The following is a 16,148-nucleotide window of genomic DNA, read 5'->3' as shown; positions in this document are numbered from 1 at the left end:
TTAGATGCTTTTAATCTTTATTGTATAGTGTTTTCCTTCTACTTATAAAAAAAAAAAAAAGTTCACAGCCTCAAGCAGGACCTTCAGGAGGTATTCCAGAAGAAGCCGTTGTTATCATAGGCGATGACGGCTTCATGGGTGTCATTGTCCCTGAAGGCCTTCCAGTGGGACAAGATGTGGAGGTGGAAGACAGTGACATTAATGGTCCTGACCCCATGTGGGCCTAGACTAATGCATGTGTTTGTGGCTTAGTTTTTAACAAAAAGTTTTAAAAAGTAAAAAATAAACATAAAATTTTAAAAAAACAGGGTAAGAGTTTATAGAACAGATTATAAAGAAAATATTTTTGTACAATTGTATAATGTGTTTGTGTTTTAAGCTAAGTCTTATTATGAAACAGTCAAGTTTTAAAAATTTAAAAAATTATAAAGTAAACACTTGTAGTAAGCTAAAGTTTATTCATTATTGAAGAAATAACATTTCAGTGTAGCCTAAGTGCACAGCATTTATAAAGTCTACAGCAGTCCAGGCGCAGTGGCTCACACCTTTAATCCCAGCACGCTGGGAGGCCAAGGCGGGTGGATCACCTGAGGTTGGGAGTTCGAGACCAGCCTGACCAACATGGAGAAACCCTGTCTCTACTAAAAATACAAAAAATTAGCCAGGCGTGCTAGCGCATGACTGTAATCCCAGCTACTCAGGAGGCTGAGGCAGGAGAATCACTTGAACCCGGGAGGCGGAGGTTGTGGTGAGCCGAGATTGTGCCGTTGCACTCCAGTCTAGGCAAAAAGAATGAAGCTCCGTTTCCAAAAAAAAAAAAAAAAAGTCTACAGTACTGCCCAGTAATGTCCTAGGCCTTCAAATTTATGCACCACTCACTCACTGACTCACCAGAGCAACTTCTAGTCCTGCAAGCTCCATGCATGGTAAGTGCCCTGTACAGGTGTACCTTTTTTTAATCTTTTACATCATATTTTTACTGTACCTTTTCTATGTTTAGATACACGAATACTTACCATTGTGTTACAACTGCCTATGATATTCACTACAGGAACATGCTGTACAGGTTTGTAGTCCAGGAGTGATACACTATACCATATAGCCCAGGTGTGTAGTAGGCTATGCCATCTAGGTTTGTGTAAGCACACCCTATGATGTTTGCACAAGGATGAAACAGCCTAATAATGCATGTCTCAGAACACATCCTAGTTGTTCAGTGACGCATGACTGTATAACATTCTAGAAAATGCAAACAAATCAAGAGTGATAGAAGCAGATCTGTGTTTGCCCACCAAGGGTGGTGGTGGGGCTGCAGCAAAGAGGACTAGTGGATTGTTTTGGCTTTTTTTGTTTTGTTTTTGAGTTGGAGTCTCACTCAGTCACCCAGGCTGGAGTGCAATGGTGTGATCTCGGCTCATTGCAACCTCCGTCTCTCAGGTTCAAAGTGATACTCATGCCTCAGCCTCCCAAGTAGCTGGGATGACAGATGTGCGCCACCACGCCTGGCTAATTTTTGTATTTTTAGCAGAGACAGGGTTTCACCATGTTGGGCAAGCTGGTCTGGAACTCCCAACCTCAGGGGATCCACCTGCCTCGGCCTCCCAAAATGCTGGGATTACAGGGGTGAGCCACTGCACCCGGCCTACGAGCGGATCATTAAGTGTCATAAGGAAACCTTTATGTGAGATGGATATTTTCATTATTTTTATGGTAATGATCATTTTTGGGGTACTTATGTACATCAGAACTCATCAAATTGAAACCTTAGCTATGTGCAGTTTATTGAATTCCAATTATTCCTCAAAAAAGCTCTAAAAAGAGAAAGTTTGTTAATGACTGGTGTCAGTAAATTTAAAACAATTTAGATGAAAAGTGCACATTCCTTGAAAAACAGACCATAACTAAAAGGGACACAAAAAGACCCATAAAATCTGAATAATACTATATATATAAAGAAAATGCTATCTGTAAGTAAAAGTCTTCCAAAATCTCAAACCCAAACGGCTTCACTGATAAATTCTTCCAAATATTCAGGGAAACAAAATAGCAGTCTCTCCCAAACTCTTCCAGAAACCAGAAGAAGAGGGACTGCTTTGAAATTTATTTGATGACACTAGCATAACCTTAATATTAATTAAAAGCTGGCAAGGATAAACCAAGAAAGGAAAATTTCAAGCTAATATCTCTCATGAATATATAGGCAAAAATTCTAAACAGTCAGCAAATAGAATTCAGTGACACAAAAGAGGATAACATTGCTTGACCCAGTTGGTTTCATTCTAGGAATACACAGTTGGTTTACCATTAAAAAATAAATGAACAGTTCTATATCTTGATTGCAGTGCTGGTTATACAGGCATATCTATTTATCAAAGTCATCAAACTGTACGTTTAAAATGTACTTATCTTGCTGTAATTAAGTCACACCTCAAAGTTTATTGCTTTGAAAAATCAATATATTTTACCACATTCACAGCAAAAAGGAGAAAACTATATATCATTTTGAGAGAATCTGAAAACCATTTGGTAAAGTTGGTAAGATTCACTCATGATTTAAAAACTCTAGAAATAGAAGGGGATTTTCAAAATCTGATAAAGAGTATCTACACCAAACCCACAGCAAACAGCATACATAGATTGGGAATTACCGAAAGCTTTTTCCTTGAAACTGGGGAGAAAAAAAAGATATTCATTATCACCACGTCTACTCAACATGATACTGGAGGTTCCACCTAGTGCAATAAGGGAAGAAAAATAAGTGAAAGACACAAGATTTGGAAAGAAAGAGATGAATCTAGCATTATTCTTTAAAAATCATAATTATATGTAGAAAACATAGAAGAAAATGTACAGGCTATTATTAAAATTAATAAGAAAATCTATCAATATATGAACACAAAGTCAATATGCAAAACTATTGTATGTCTATGTATCAGCACTGAACAATTAGAATATAAAAATGTTTAAATGATACCATTTACAATAGAGTCAGCAAACATTATACACTTAGGAATAAATACAACAGAAAATGAGCAAGACCTCTACACAATAAACTGTTAAATATTATTGCGAGAAATTTTATTTTTATTTTTAATATTTTTTGTGACAGTGTCTCACTTTGCCATCTAGGCTGGAGTGCATTGGCACAATCACAGCTCACTGCAGGCTCAAATTCCCAGGCTCAAGTGATCCTCCTGCCTCAGCCTCTCAAGTATTTGGGACTACAAGAGTGTGCCACCATGCCCCGCTAATTTTTAAATTTTATTTTGTAAAGAGGTCCCACTACGTTGCCCAGGCTGGTCTCTAACTCCCAGCCTTAGGCCTCCCCAAAGTGCTGGAATTACTGGTGTGAGCCACTGAGCCTGGTCAAGAAATTTTAAAAGACAAACAAATGGAGATGTATACCATTTTCATGGATTACAAATCCCAGTATTCTAAAGAGGTCAATTTTCCCCAAATTGATCTACATATTCAACATCTTCCCAGTCAAAATCTCAGCATTTTTTTCTCTTGTCTTTTTTGGTGGAATTTGACAATCTGATTCTAATGTAAATATGTGAAAATCCGAAGGACCAAGAATGACCAAGGTAATCTTGGAGAAGAACAAAATTGGTGGATGTCTTATTCCATCTCAAGATTTATAACGAAACAGTAATTAAGAAAGTGTGGTATTGCTTCAAGGATAGACAAGACTAATGGCACAGAATAGAGATACTAAAAATGATGCATATGTCATACATATAGTTGCATGACACTAACACTTATAGCATGTAAAATATGTTGTGACAAAGGTGACACTGCAGAGCAGAGAGCAAAGCATGGCCTTTCCAGTAAACGGTGCTGGATCAATTGTGCATCCTTATGAAAAGAAGGACCATGACCATGGCCCGTCCCTCACACTATACTCAAAAAAATACTTCTGGATGGACTCTAGATCTAAATGCAAGGTAAAACAATGGAGCTTCTAGAAGAAAATAGGAGAATATCCACGTGGCACTGGAATAGGCAAAGATACTTAAATAGCACTAACTATAGGCCAGGTGTGGTGGCTCAAGCCTGTAATCTCAGTACTTCGGGAGGCCGAGGTGGGCGGATGACAAGGTCAGGAGTTCTAGAACAGCCTGACCAACATCGTGAAACCCCGTCTCTACTAAAAATACAAAAACTAGCCAGGTATGGTGGCATGTGCCTGTAATCCCAGCTACTCAGGAGGCTGAGGGAACAGAATCATTTGAACCTGGGAGGCAGAGGTGGCAGTGAACTGAGATTGTACCATTATACTCCAGCTTGTGTGACAGAGTGAGACTCCATCTCAAAAAAAAAAGTACTAACTATAAAAGAAAGGCTTGATAGATTGGACTGCCTTAAAATTTAAAATTTGGTTCATCAAAAGAGCATTATGAGTCCAGGCACAGTGGCTCATGCCTATAATCCCAGCACTTTGGGAGGCCAAGTCAGGCAGATCACCTGAGATCAGGAGTTTGAGACCAGTCTGGCCAACATGGTGAAACCCCGTCTCTACTAAAAATACAAAAGATTAGCCAGGCGTGATAGCACATGCCTGTAATCCCAGTTACTCGGGAGGCTGAGGCAGGAGAATCATTTGAACCCAAGAGGCAGAGTTTGCAGTGAGCCTAGATCACATCACTGCACTCCCGCCTGGGCAACAGAGTAAGACCCTGTCTCAACAACAACAAAAGGCCATTGTGAAAGTGAGAAAGCCAGCCACAGAGAGAAGGTATTTGGAATTCATATATCCAACAAGGACATGGACCACAATGTAGCAGAACATAGAAAAGAACATGACCACCTAATAGAAAAGATGGGGTAAGGACTTGGACAGGCACCTCACTAAAGAAGATACCCAATGGCTAACAAATATATAAAGAAATGCTCAGCCTCATTAGCAGGGGAACGTAAATTAAAAGGGAATAGGCCAATTAGTTCCACTCTCCATCCATTAGAAAAGTGAAAGACCAGCCGGAAGCGGTGGCTCACGCCTGTAATCCCAGCACTTTGGGAGGCTGAGGCGGGTGGATCACCTAAGGTTGAGCGTTCAAGACCAGCCTGGCCAACATAGTGAAACCCCGTCTCTACTAAAAATACAATAATTAGCTGGGTGTGGTGGCACATGCCTATAGTCCCAGCTACTCGGGAGGCTGAGGCAGGAGAATTGCTTGAACCTGGGAGGTGGAGGTTGCAGTGAGCTGAGACTATGCCACTGCACTCCAGCCTGGGAGACAGAGCGAGACTGCCAAAAAAAAAAAAAAAAAAAAAAAGAAAGAAAGAAAGAAAAGAAAAGAAAAGAAAAGAAAAGAAAAGAAAAAGAAAAGTGAAAGACCGAATACACCTAGTGTTGGCAAGGATATAGAAAAATCAGAATTCTCATGCACTGCTGGTTAGGGAATAAATTAGCACAGCCACTTTGCAAACTGTTTGGCAGCATTTACTAAAGTTGAACCTATTCATACCCTATGACATAGTAATTCTATTCCCAGGTTTTTACCCAATAGAAGCACATAATTATGTGTGCCACAAGACATGTACGTGGCCGTATATAGCAATACTATTCCTAGTGGCTGAACATGTCCATCAACATCTGAATAAATTGTGGTATAATCATATAATGAAATATCCTATGAGAATAAACAAGTTATTGCTACACGCAGCCACGTGGATGGATTTTACAGATACACTATTGCGTGAAAGAAGACAGATATTTAAAAGTGTATGCTAGGCCGGGCGCGGTGGCTCAAGCCTGTAATCCCAGCACTTTGGGAGGCCGAGGCGGGTGGATCACGAGGTCAGGAGATCGAGACCCTCCTGGCTAACACGGTGAAACCCCGTCTCTACTAAAAATACAAAAAGCTAGCCGGGCGAGGTGGCGGGCGCCTGTAGTCCCAGCTACTCGGAGGCTGAGGCAGGAGAATGGCGGGAACCAGGGAGGCGGAGCTTGCAGTGAGCCGAGATCGCGCCACTGCACTCCAGCCTGGGCTACACAGCGAGACTCCGTCTCAAAAAAAAAATAAATAAATAAAATAAAATAAAATAAAATAAAATAAAATAAAATAAAAGTGTATGCTGCAGAATTCTATTTATACAAAGTTCAAGAAAAGGAAAATGTGTCGGCAGCAAAAGGGGTCAGGATACTGTTTACTTTTGGTGGAAGAGGTAGGGACTGAGATAAGGGCTTTAGAGACTGGCCATGTCCCCCGTTCTGGTCTGGGTGCTGGTTACACAGGTGTGTTCACTTTGTGGAAATTCACTGAGCTCTTCATTTAAGGTTCACACACTTTTCTGCATTTTATGCCTTGATTTTAAAATGTTCTTTTAAAAAGTTGAAAATGTGCCTGCTTCTGCCCTTTCTCCGATTACAGGTTTTTACAGCTTTCCTGAACTTCTCAGACTACCAAGTGGAATGAAATGATGACTTTTCCTTCATGGATGAAGGCAACAGTTTTGCTTATATTTTTTATTTTTCCTACAAGGAGATGTTAAATTTAATTCTGGACAGCCTATTTGTTTTTCTAAACTAGCTATTGCCAGGAAAACAGGCTGTAGAATGTAGAGGGATGTGTGTGAGTGTGTGTGTGTGTATGCTTTAGGTGTGTGTAATTGTGATGTGTTTATATGCATATAGGTGTGCATTTGCATGTGTTTGCAAGCCACACACACGATCGTGCGTGTGTGTTTATATTTCCTTCTTACATTGATATTCTTGGATAGCAACAAAAATAAACAAAGTCGTTTCTAAACATCTGGCTAGGCAAAGAAACTGCCCCTTCAATATTATGTCAATGTCTGAGGCACATAGCACATGTTCAAAAAGTATTTGTTGAATGAAAGAATGAAAAAAAAATTAATGAACAAAAGAAAATGGGAGAGTAGAAATGGCTTGGACGTATGTCTTTAATTTTGGGTATAGTTGTTGCTGGAGAAGTCAATTATTCAACTACGTTCCCTCCTAGCCTGTCTTCCGGACACTGCTGAGACAGATGAGGAAAGGGCGTCTGACTCATTTTACTCAGTTAATGGCTCTCGACCCTCCTTTCCGGATTCTGGGCCAGCCAAGGCCATGCCCGCAGTTGCTGCTCAGCTTCTTTCCTGGTAGGGTCAAGGGCCGGGTGAGCTAATATTTGTTCAGCTTGTCCCACTACTGACATGTTAGGAAAGTGCAGATCCATGTTGTGAGTTCCCATAATGTGATGGCCTCCACATGTCCTCCTCCCCAGGAAGTAGATTGCTCTGTCATTTAAATGATTTTATCAATATTTGCAATTTTTAAAATTGGGCCAAATAGCTCCCTCTCTTCTCATTTCCAAGTCTGTTTACTGTCTTCCCCGGGGTCTGCTCCTCTGCCTGTTTACTGTCTTCCCCGGGGTCTGCTCCTCTGCCTGTTTACTGTCTTCCCCTGGGGTCTGCTCCTCTGCCTGTTTACTGTCTTCCCCGGGGTCTGCTCCTCTGCCTGTTTACTGTCTCCCCCGGGGTCTGCTCCTCTGTCTCACTTTGAAATGCTCCTGGCACATCCCTGTCAGCAACGACTGGAGCTTCCTTGATCATCTGCTCCCTTTGCCCCTTCGAAGTTTGTAGCTCAACTCCCCTGGTGACGCAATGCTGGCCCAGGCTATCCATGACTCCCTGCAGTCTCCCTCCACCTCCGCAGGGAGCAGAGGTGCCTCAGGGCAGCCCGAGCCCTCCAGCCACCAGCCCTGCTAGGCCAGCAGCTACAAGGCCCCCCGCACTGTCGCTGGTCAGCCCTGGGGATTGTCGGCAGGGGATGGCAAACATGGAGCCAGGGTGCCACCAAGCCTGGCTCCTGCATCCAGGATAGACACCGCTAATCTACTGCAACATTCTTCTTCTCAGAGCCTAGAGAAAAACTGAGAATCCTTCTTGGGCTAGTGCACTCAACGAGCACCACCCATCAATAGAAATGGAAATGTGTCTCCTATCTCTATGGTTTCAAGTTGCCATACACATGGCGTTCTCTGAATTTTCCATCAGCATTTAAGACCCACTTCTCTGAGAAGAATGGAGCTACAAAAAATGGACCCAGCACAGTGGCTCACGCCTGCAGTCCCAATGCTTTGGGAGGCTGAGGTGGGAGGATCACTTGAGGCCAGGAGTTCAAGACCAGCCAGGCCAACACGGTGAAACTCCACCCCTACTAAAAATACAAAAATCAGCTGGGCGCGGTGGCACATGCCTGTAGTCCCAGCTACTTGGGAGGCTGAGGCACTAGTAGAGGCAGAGGTTGCAGCGAGCTGAGATTGTGCCATTATACTCCAGCCTGGGTGACAGGGTAAGACCCTGCCTCCAGAAAGAAAAAAAAAAAAAAAATGTACCCAGCACAGTGGCTCATGCCTGTAATCCCAGTGCTTTGGGAGGCCAAGGTGGGAGGACCACTTGAGACCAGGACTTTGAGACCAGCCTGCACAACAGAGCGACCCTGTTTCTACAAATAATAATTTTAAAAATTAGTCAGTTATGGTGACATGCTCTTGTAGTCCCAGCTACTCAGGAGGCTGAGGTGAGAGGATCACTTGAACCTAGGAATCTGAGGCTGCACTGAGCTATGATCACGCCACCGTACTCCAACCTGGATGACAGAGCAAGACCCTGTCTCAAAAAAAAAAAAAGAAAAAATGTCTGATGGAGACTCATGGTCCAGCAAGGTGCCAGGCAAGTTGGGGCAAGAGAAAGGATCATAAGCCCTTTGTTGAAGCTGCTTATGGTGTCCCTGTGAGGGGCAGGACATATACATGAACTGAGGGGTTCATCAGGGGCTGGGCAGAGCAGCTCTGGTGGGAGGCCCCTGTCACGGATAGACAGAGACGAGGCAGAGCAGGCAGGGACTGGGGGAAGCAGGAGCAGTCAGAGCAGACCCCCAGGTGAAGGAGCCCAGGGCTCAGGAAATGCATTTGGGAGATGGAGGCCAATGACAAGGACACAACTGCGAGGTGCTACCACTGTGGGGCAGGAGATGAGCTGGGAAGGAGGAGAACCATCTGCAGTGCTAAAAGTGGGCCACAGGGTCCTCCGTGCTGACAGAGTGGGCCTGGACAGCATGCAGGGGAGAGCATCCAAGCCCCACGCTTTCCCATCTTTTCTCCCAGTCTGACCCAAAGCTTACTGGAGAGAGGGGAGGGCCGAGCAGGGAAGGAGGGAGGTTGGGGAAGGGACACAGCAGGCTCTGGCTGTCTGGAGCCACCCCCCACTCTACATTGAGAGGACTCAGCCCCTGTTGAAAGATTTGTCATCAGTGCTTAGGTTGGGGCAATGACATGACTTGGAAAGAAGCAAATGGTTTCCAACAATGAAAATTGTACAGGATCAGGGGGCTTGGGGAAATGCATGGCGATGTGAACTCTGGAACAAATCAATGTCGATTCGAAAGGAAAATGGGAAAGCCGTGGTGGTGAGAAACACCCGTGTGCCTGCCACTCCGGGGAAGAGCTGTGGCGTCTCTGGCTCAGGAGTGCAAGCGAAGGCCTCGGAAACAGCAGCTTTGGCAGGGGGCCCACACCTTGATTCCCTTCTCCTCACTTGCTTCTCCCATGTTAAAAACACAGCTCTAATGAATCACCACATTCTAGCTCTTTTCCTATCTCCCAGTGCTAAGACGTTTCCAGTAGGAGAGCTGACCTGGAGCCAAACAGCAATTCCTCCTGGTGGTGCATGACTCACTGGAAAAAGTGTCTCATAGGCTATTAAAAGAGTGGGGGAGGGCGGGTAAAACATTTGGCTTCAAAGCAAATTATATGGAAACTAAACAAAGTACATGTAATTCCGACACTGAATACTGCTTTCCTCAAATAACAAGACAGAGGAAAAAAATGGGCTCTTTAGTTAACGCAGTACACAGATGTTCCAGAAATGAATTAAATGCTTCAAAACAATGCAAATGAAACTTGGCTTAAACAGGTCAATATGTGAATGCGTGTTTATCTGCTAAACTCACACATGAAAAGAAATGAAGCATCTTTACTTCCTTAAACTCACCTCATCACTCTTGGAAGCCCTCATTCCTGAGGATGTGGGGACCAGAAACATAAACCTAACAAGGTAATGCCACCAGTTACTTCCACAGAAAAAAAAAATGAGTTTTATTCAACCTAAGAAAGCTGCTTTTTTTTTCAAACGAAGTTTTAAAGGTCAGGTTAGTGTGGTCATTTTCCTGAACCGAGGAGTACCTTTTGCATCATGCCTATTACTGGACACAACAAGTTCCCAGAAGCATCTGATTATCTCACAGTACAACACCTACATGTTGTTTACTTTTCCACCAAAATTTGGTGGTTTGAAAGCATCCTATAATCTTAGACCCTATTTTTTTTTTTTTAAACTGCCCTCTGAATGATGCTATAAAAAAATTTTATCACTGATGGTTTTCCCCCGTGATATTATGAGCAGTGTTTGTACATTTCAGTATTTGTGTATTTCATCAAGCAACACTAAGTTATATTACCTCTTAAAAAATGTCATCACGGTTTCATGAGTTGGAATTGCCTGAATCTTGTAGTTTAGTTGCAAGAAGACCCACAAAAGCATTGTTTTCAGAAGACGGAATTCACTAAAGGTAAACAACCTGGCCAAAATAAAAAGATTGAGAAGAAATTTTAGAAATAGCACAAAATCATGGTGCTTGTAAGAAACTGGTTAGAATGAGTTTGGGAATGAGGTGACACTACCTTTGAGTCGGAAGGTAGCCTCAGACACCGAGCAGGTAAACAGCTTACTCAAGGCCACTCAACTGGGAAATGGCGGAGCTAGGATTTGACTCTCAGCAGCCTGACATGGGGGCCTGTGTGCCCCTGCAATACGATGATCATTATTTAATGAGCTCTTACTATGTGTCAGGTGTTCCCAAGATGTTTTCTGTAGATTCTTTCATTTAATCCCACACAACCATTCTGCAAAGTTAGTCCTTACTTTTATAGATGTAGAAATTGAGATTAACCCTATGTTTATTTAAAATTTTAGTATTTTGTTCATCATGGCATTTTTTGCATCAATTTTTTTTATAATTTATTTTCATTTATTTTTGTAAATAGTGGTCTTTACCACTATTTTTCTTTTTCTTTTTCTTTTTTTAATTATACTTTAAGTTCTAGGGTACATGTGCACAATGTGCAGGTTTGTTACATATGTATACATGTGCCATGTTGGTGTGCTGCACCCATTAACTCGTCGTTTACATTAAGTATATCTCCTAATGCTATCCCTCCCCACCACCCCACAGTAGGACCCGGTGTGTGATGCTCCCCTTCCTGTGTCCAAGTGATCTCATTGTTCAATTCCCACCTATGAGTGAGAACATGCGGTATTTGGTTTTCTGTTCTTGTGATAGTTTGCTGAGAATGATGGTTTCCAGCTGCATCCATGTTCCTACAAAGGACACGAACTCATCCTTTTTTATGGCTGCATATTATTCCATGGTGTATATGTGCCACATTTTCTTAATCCAGTCTGTCACTTTTAATTCTAATATATTACAGTAAAATATGCTGCATCTTCATGACTAAGTTTTTTTGGTGCTCCCTTAAATTTTGCACCAAGGTGCCTCACTCACTTCACCTGAGTTCTGGCCATGATTGAGGGCTGAAACCTGAATAACTTATCCAAGGTCACACAATTCTGGGCTCAGACCTGGGTACAGGGCAGGTTAGAATCTCAGTTTCTCACCAAACTGGCTGTGGAACCTCCTGTGAGTTGCTTAATTGCCCTGCAGCTGCAATGTCCTCATCTGTGAAAGTGTGATCACAGCAGCTTCTCGGAGGAGAGTGGTGCGGAGCAGATGAGGTGAGTGTATGAGTTTCCTATCACTCCTATTACAAATTGTCACAAACCAAGTGGTTCAAAACAAAACGAACTTATTTTCTCCTCATTCTGGAGGTCAGAAGTACCAAACAAGGTAAGATCAAGTTATCAGCAGGGCTGTGTTTCTTCTAGAGAATTGTTTCCTTGCCTTTTCCAGCACCTAGAAGCCACCCACATTCCTTTGCTTATGGCCCCTTTCTCAGTCTTCAAGTCAGCAGTTCAGCATCTTCAAATCTCTCTATGGTTCTGACTCTTTGGTTTCCCTCTTCACATTTACATGGTCCTTGTGATCACTATGGGCCCACCCAGGTCATCCAGAATAAGCCCCTCATTTTAAAGCCAGCTGACACTGTTAACAATAGCAAAGACATGGAATCAACCTACGTGCCCATCAATGGTGGACTGGATAAAGAAACTGTGATACATATACACCATAAAATACTATACAGCCATAAAAAAGAACAAAGGCATGTCCTTTGCAGCAACACGGGTAGAGCTGGAGGCCATTATCCTAAGCAAATTGACACAGGAATAGAAAACTAAATACTGCATGTTCTCACTTATCAGTGGGAGCTTAAACATCGAGTACACATGGACACCACTAAGGGAACAATAGACACAGGGCGGGCCTACTTGACGGTGGGGGGTAGGAAGAGGGCGAGGATTGAAAAACTATGTATAGGGTTGTATTGTTCTGTTCTTGAATTGCTACAGAGAAATATCTGAGACTGGGTAATTGTAAAGAAAAGAGGTTTACTTGTCTCACAGTTCCATGGGCTGTACAGGAAGCATGATGCTGGCATCTGCTTGGCTTCTGGAGAGGCCTTAGGAAACTTACAATCTTGGCAGAAGATAAAGGAGGAGGAGGATTTCACACAGCCAGAGCAAGAGCAGGAGAAGCCACACACTTTTAAATGACCAGATCTCAAGAGAACTCACTCACTATCAGGAGAACAGCACCAAGAGGATAGTGCTAAGCCATTAGTGAGAAATCCACCCCCAGGATCCAATCACCTCTCACCAGGCCCCATCTCCAACACTGGGGATTACAATTCAACATGAGATTTGGTGGGGACACACATCCAAACTATATCAAGGATATTATACTGATCACCTGGGTGACAACATTATCTGTACACCAAATCCCTGTGATATGCAATTTACTCATGTAACAACCTGCACATGTACCCCTGAACCTAGAATAAAAGTTGGAAAGAAAGAAAAGAATTAGCTGATTAGTGACCTTAGTTCCCATCTGCAGCCTTAGTTTCCTTTGCCATGCAACCTAACATATTCACAGGTTCCAGCGAGTGGGATGTGGACATCTGTGGGGCCATCATTCTACTGACTGCACACATACGAAGTGCTAAGTACAGTGCCTGGCACATCATGACATGCTCAGCGGATGGAAGCTCTTATGGATACGTGGCAAAGTCAGTTCCTAGCTGCAGAGCCCGTGCAGTACCTGCTGCAGCATGAGGCCTCTCTTCCATAAACAAGCATTGCCAAAGAATAGCTGCTACCCCGTAATGTCAGCTCTGTAAGTACGGCTGTTTCCCAGCCCCCTTCTCTAGCAGCCTCTGATGGTTATCTATGGAGCCATTTCAACATTTCCTAAACCCGTTGACATTTTCAGTCTCTGACCATGGACATAGCACCCTGGCCTTAAAATACATCACCACTTCCACACTCAACCACTGTATGTGGTTATGGTGGGTGGCACGAAAGACAAATCGTGACTCTAAAGGACAATGAAAATGTCACCCACCTCTCATGCTATTTATGAACAGAGTAAAATGGTCTCTTTCCTCTCCTTTGGTTTTCAGGCCACCTACAAATGCATAGACTTTGACTCTGGCCAGACAGGACCAAGTTTGTCACCATCTGGGCAAATCATCGTGAGGCCAGAAAGGGAGACTCTCTTCAGAGCCACTTGGTATGATGTCCCCGTGAAGAACTTTGTCAGCTGGGCTGGCAAAGTGGTGTGACTTCCAGTGTAGACTCCACACCTGAGGTCCTCAAGCCCAGAAGGTCCTTTGAGGTTTTACTAAAGAGGGGCTAGCAGCAACACTGGGGAGTCCTTGGGAGCTCCCCGAATCAGAATCCTGGTTCTATTATTTATGAAGGATAATTATTAAGGTCAATTCCTCAGTCTTTAGGTCAATATCAGACGTGAAAGTATTTGTTTCTGCAACAGACAACCACACCAAAGACATTCATACACCTTTTCTTTTACCTAAGAGCTCTGATGGCCTCAATCAAGACAGAACCCACAGGGACTTGACCCTCCCTCTACGGGCTGTACCATGTGTGTTTAATGCAGCCATTGGAATGTAAATAGTATTTGTTCTTTAGGGGAAAAAATGCTTTTGATAAGACACTGTCCTCTATTTTTTACTGAGAAAATTATATATCAACAATAAAAGCCCTCTTTTGCATGTAGACCATAGAGAAAATCATGACCATGAGAGTAAGATATGAACAAGGATGCCCACGGCTGCATCGCTTGTCACAGCAAACAAACAAACAAAACAAAACAAAAGGCCATTAGGAAGGCAGTGAAAAGAGATTGTTGTGCATTCATTCAACAGAACCCTGTACAATTAAAATTTTAAATGCTAATTAGATATGTAAATATCAACATGGAGAGAACACAGCACACAATGTCCGCGAATAAGTTGCAGAATGTTACAATCACGATGAGAACATGTATTTCAAGTTTAAATCTTTTAAAGCAATATTATTTATGTGGTAAGAGTAAAATCACATAGATTAAATCTGCACGAGTTCCTAACAGTGGTTTGTCTTTAGGAGGGGAAGGAGGCAGAAAGTGAGGAAAGGAATAGGACTGGGAGGGGAACATAGGTGACTTCTGCTTCATTGGAAATGTTTGATTTCTCAATTTCAGGCAAAATATTAATATGTGTTCATTTGGGGAGATGAATACAACCACATTTTGTATTATCATTCTAACTTTATACTTTTTTAACAGTAAAAATAACATCAATATTCTTATCGTTCTTGACCATCAATAAGGAAAAAGAAGGCCTCATGCAGAGCACATCAGTGGGCTGGTAATGACCACAGGCTTTAGGCCACTCAGACATGGGTTCAAATCCCAACTCTCATGTTGCATGAGGAGACCTTCAGCTGATCCCATCATTTCCTATCATCTCTATTCCATAGGCAGGAAACGCCAATAACAGTATCCACCTCATTAGGCTGTTGTAGGAATCAGTCTGGATAACCCACTTGAGTATTTTGCATACAACTAGTGCTTAATAATTGGTGGGTATTGTTAGTATTAACTAAAGAAGCATTGGATTCAAGAACTATTATATTTGAGATGGGTGCCCGGGGTGTCCCAAACACCCTTGGGAAACTTGTCCCATGCTAGAGGGCAAGCCGTGGGACAGATGCAACAAGGAGGACATGCGTAGCTCTTCTTAGGGAACTCCTGAGACCTCAAGACTTCTTGGGTTATAGGCGGGAAGTCAGGGAGAATTGGAAACACAGGGATGCAGTGCCCCTGGTTGCAAGGTAGTCTTTTGTCGAGATGGGAGCTAGGCAGTGCTCTGAGATCTCCATCCTCCTAAGTCCGTGAGGAGCTTGGCTTCCAGAAAAACAGAACTTGGAAGGAAAGTTTCTTAGAGTTAATAGAAACAGGGTAACCCAGTAGTGACCTCTAAAAAATTAACTGAAAACCAAATGCCAGGGAAATAAATTAAAACCAGAGGCTCAGGAGGTCAGGAAAACTGTTGCCTATTTTACCCCAGGTGGTTTACAAAATGAAAAGCAAAACCTGAAGGAAGTTGAGCTCAAGGGACTTCCGATGGAGACAGCCGAATGGCCCAGAAGCTGCAGCATCTGCTGGGAAATGGATTGTTCCAAACACCTGTGACCACAAAGAGGGGACTGGACCCACAGCTGGGGGGCCAGATAAGTCAGGCCAAGGGCCACTCCACCCCTAACCTTGGAGTCTGCATTTCCACACATCCCACTCTGGGACCACGTGACTCCTTGGGACCACTCGGTTCTCACCATGTCTTTTTAGTTGCTGGTAGCTTTGGCCTCCATGACCACCGATGAGGGGTGCAGCACACAGGGCAAGACGTGGACTTTGGAGCCAGTGGAGGCCCTGCCCTGCCCATCATTAGCCCTCTTATATCAGGGATGATAACTGTGCCCACCACATGGGGTGGTGGAGATAGAAAGGGACAGTGCACTTAGCACCCAACACACACCAAAATGTTTGCTCGAGAAAGATGCATTCTGAAATAGCTGTGGGCCACGGTGCCAAATCCACCGGCCACTCACAAACACCCTAA

At 43.2% G+C, this 16,148-nt stretch overlaps 1 protein-coding gene across 2 annotated transcripts in view; it reads right to left on the bottom strand.

The window, feature by feature from the left end:
• BTBD16 (BTB domain containing 16) overlaps positions 1-16,148 on the bottom strand; it is a 67,639-nt gene that overhangs the window by 20,417 nt on the left and 31,074 nt on the right. For both annotated transcript variants that reach the window (XM_010357255.2, XM_010357265.2), the window contains exon 10: positions 10,469-10,588. In XM_010357255.2, the coding sequence (XP_010355557.2) occupies positions 10,469-10,588 (120 nt within the window). The remainder of the gene's footprint in view (positions 1-10,468; positions 10,589-16,148) is intronic.

Source organism: Rhinopithecus roxellana, chromosome 11 (genome assembly GCF_007565055.1).
Source record: "Rhinopithecus roxellana isolate Shanxi Qingling chromosome 11, ASM756505v1, whole genome shotgun sequence".
Classification (NCBI taxonomy): domain Eukaryota; kingdom Metazoa; phylum Chordata; class Mammalia; order Primates; family Cercopithecidae; genus Rhinopithecus; species Rhinopithecus roxellana.
The sequence above is the reverse complement of the archived record's forward strand: the minus strand, read 5'-3'. Positions and strand labels throughout refer to the sequence as shown.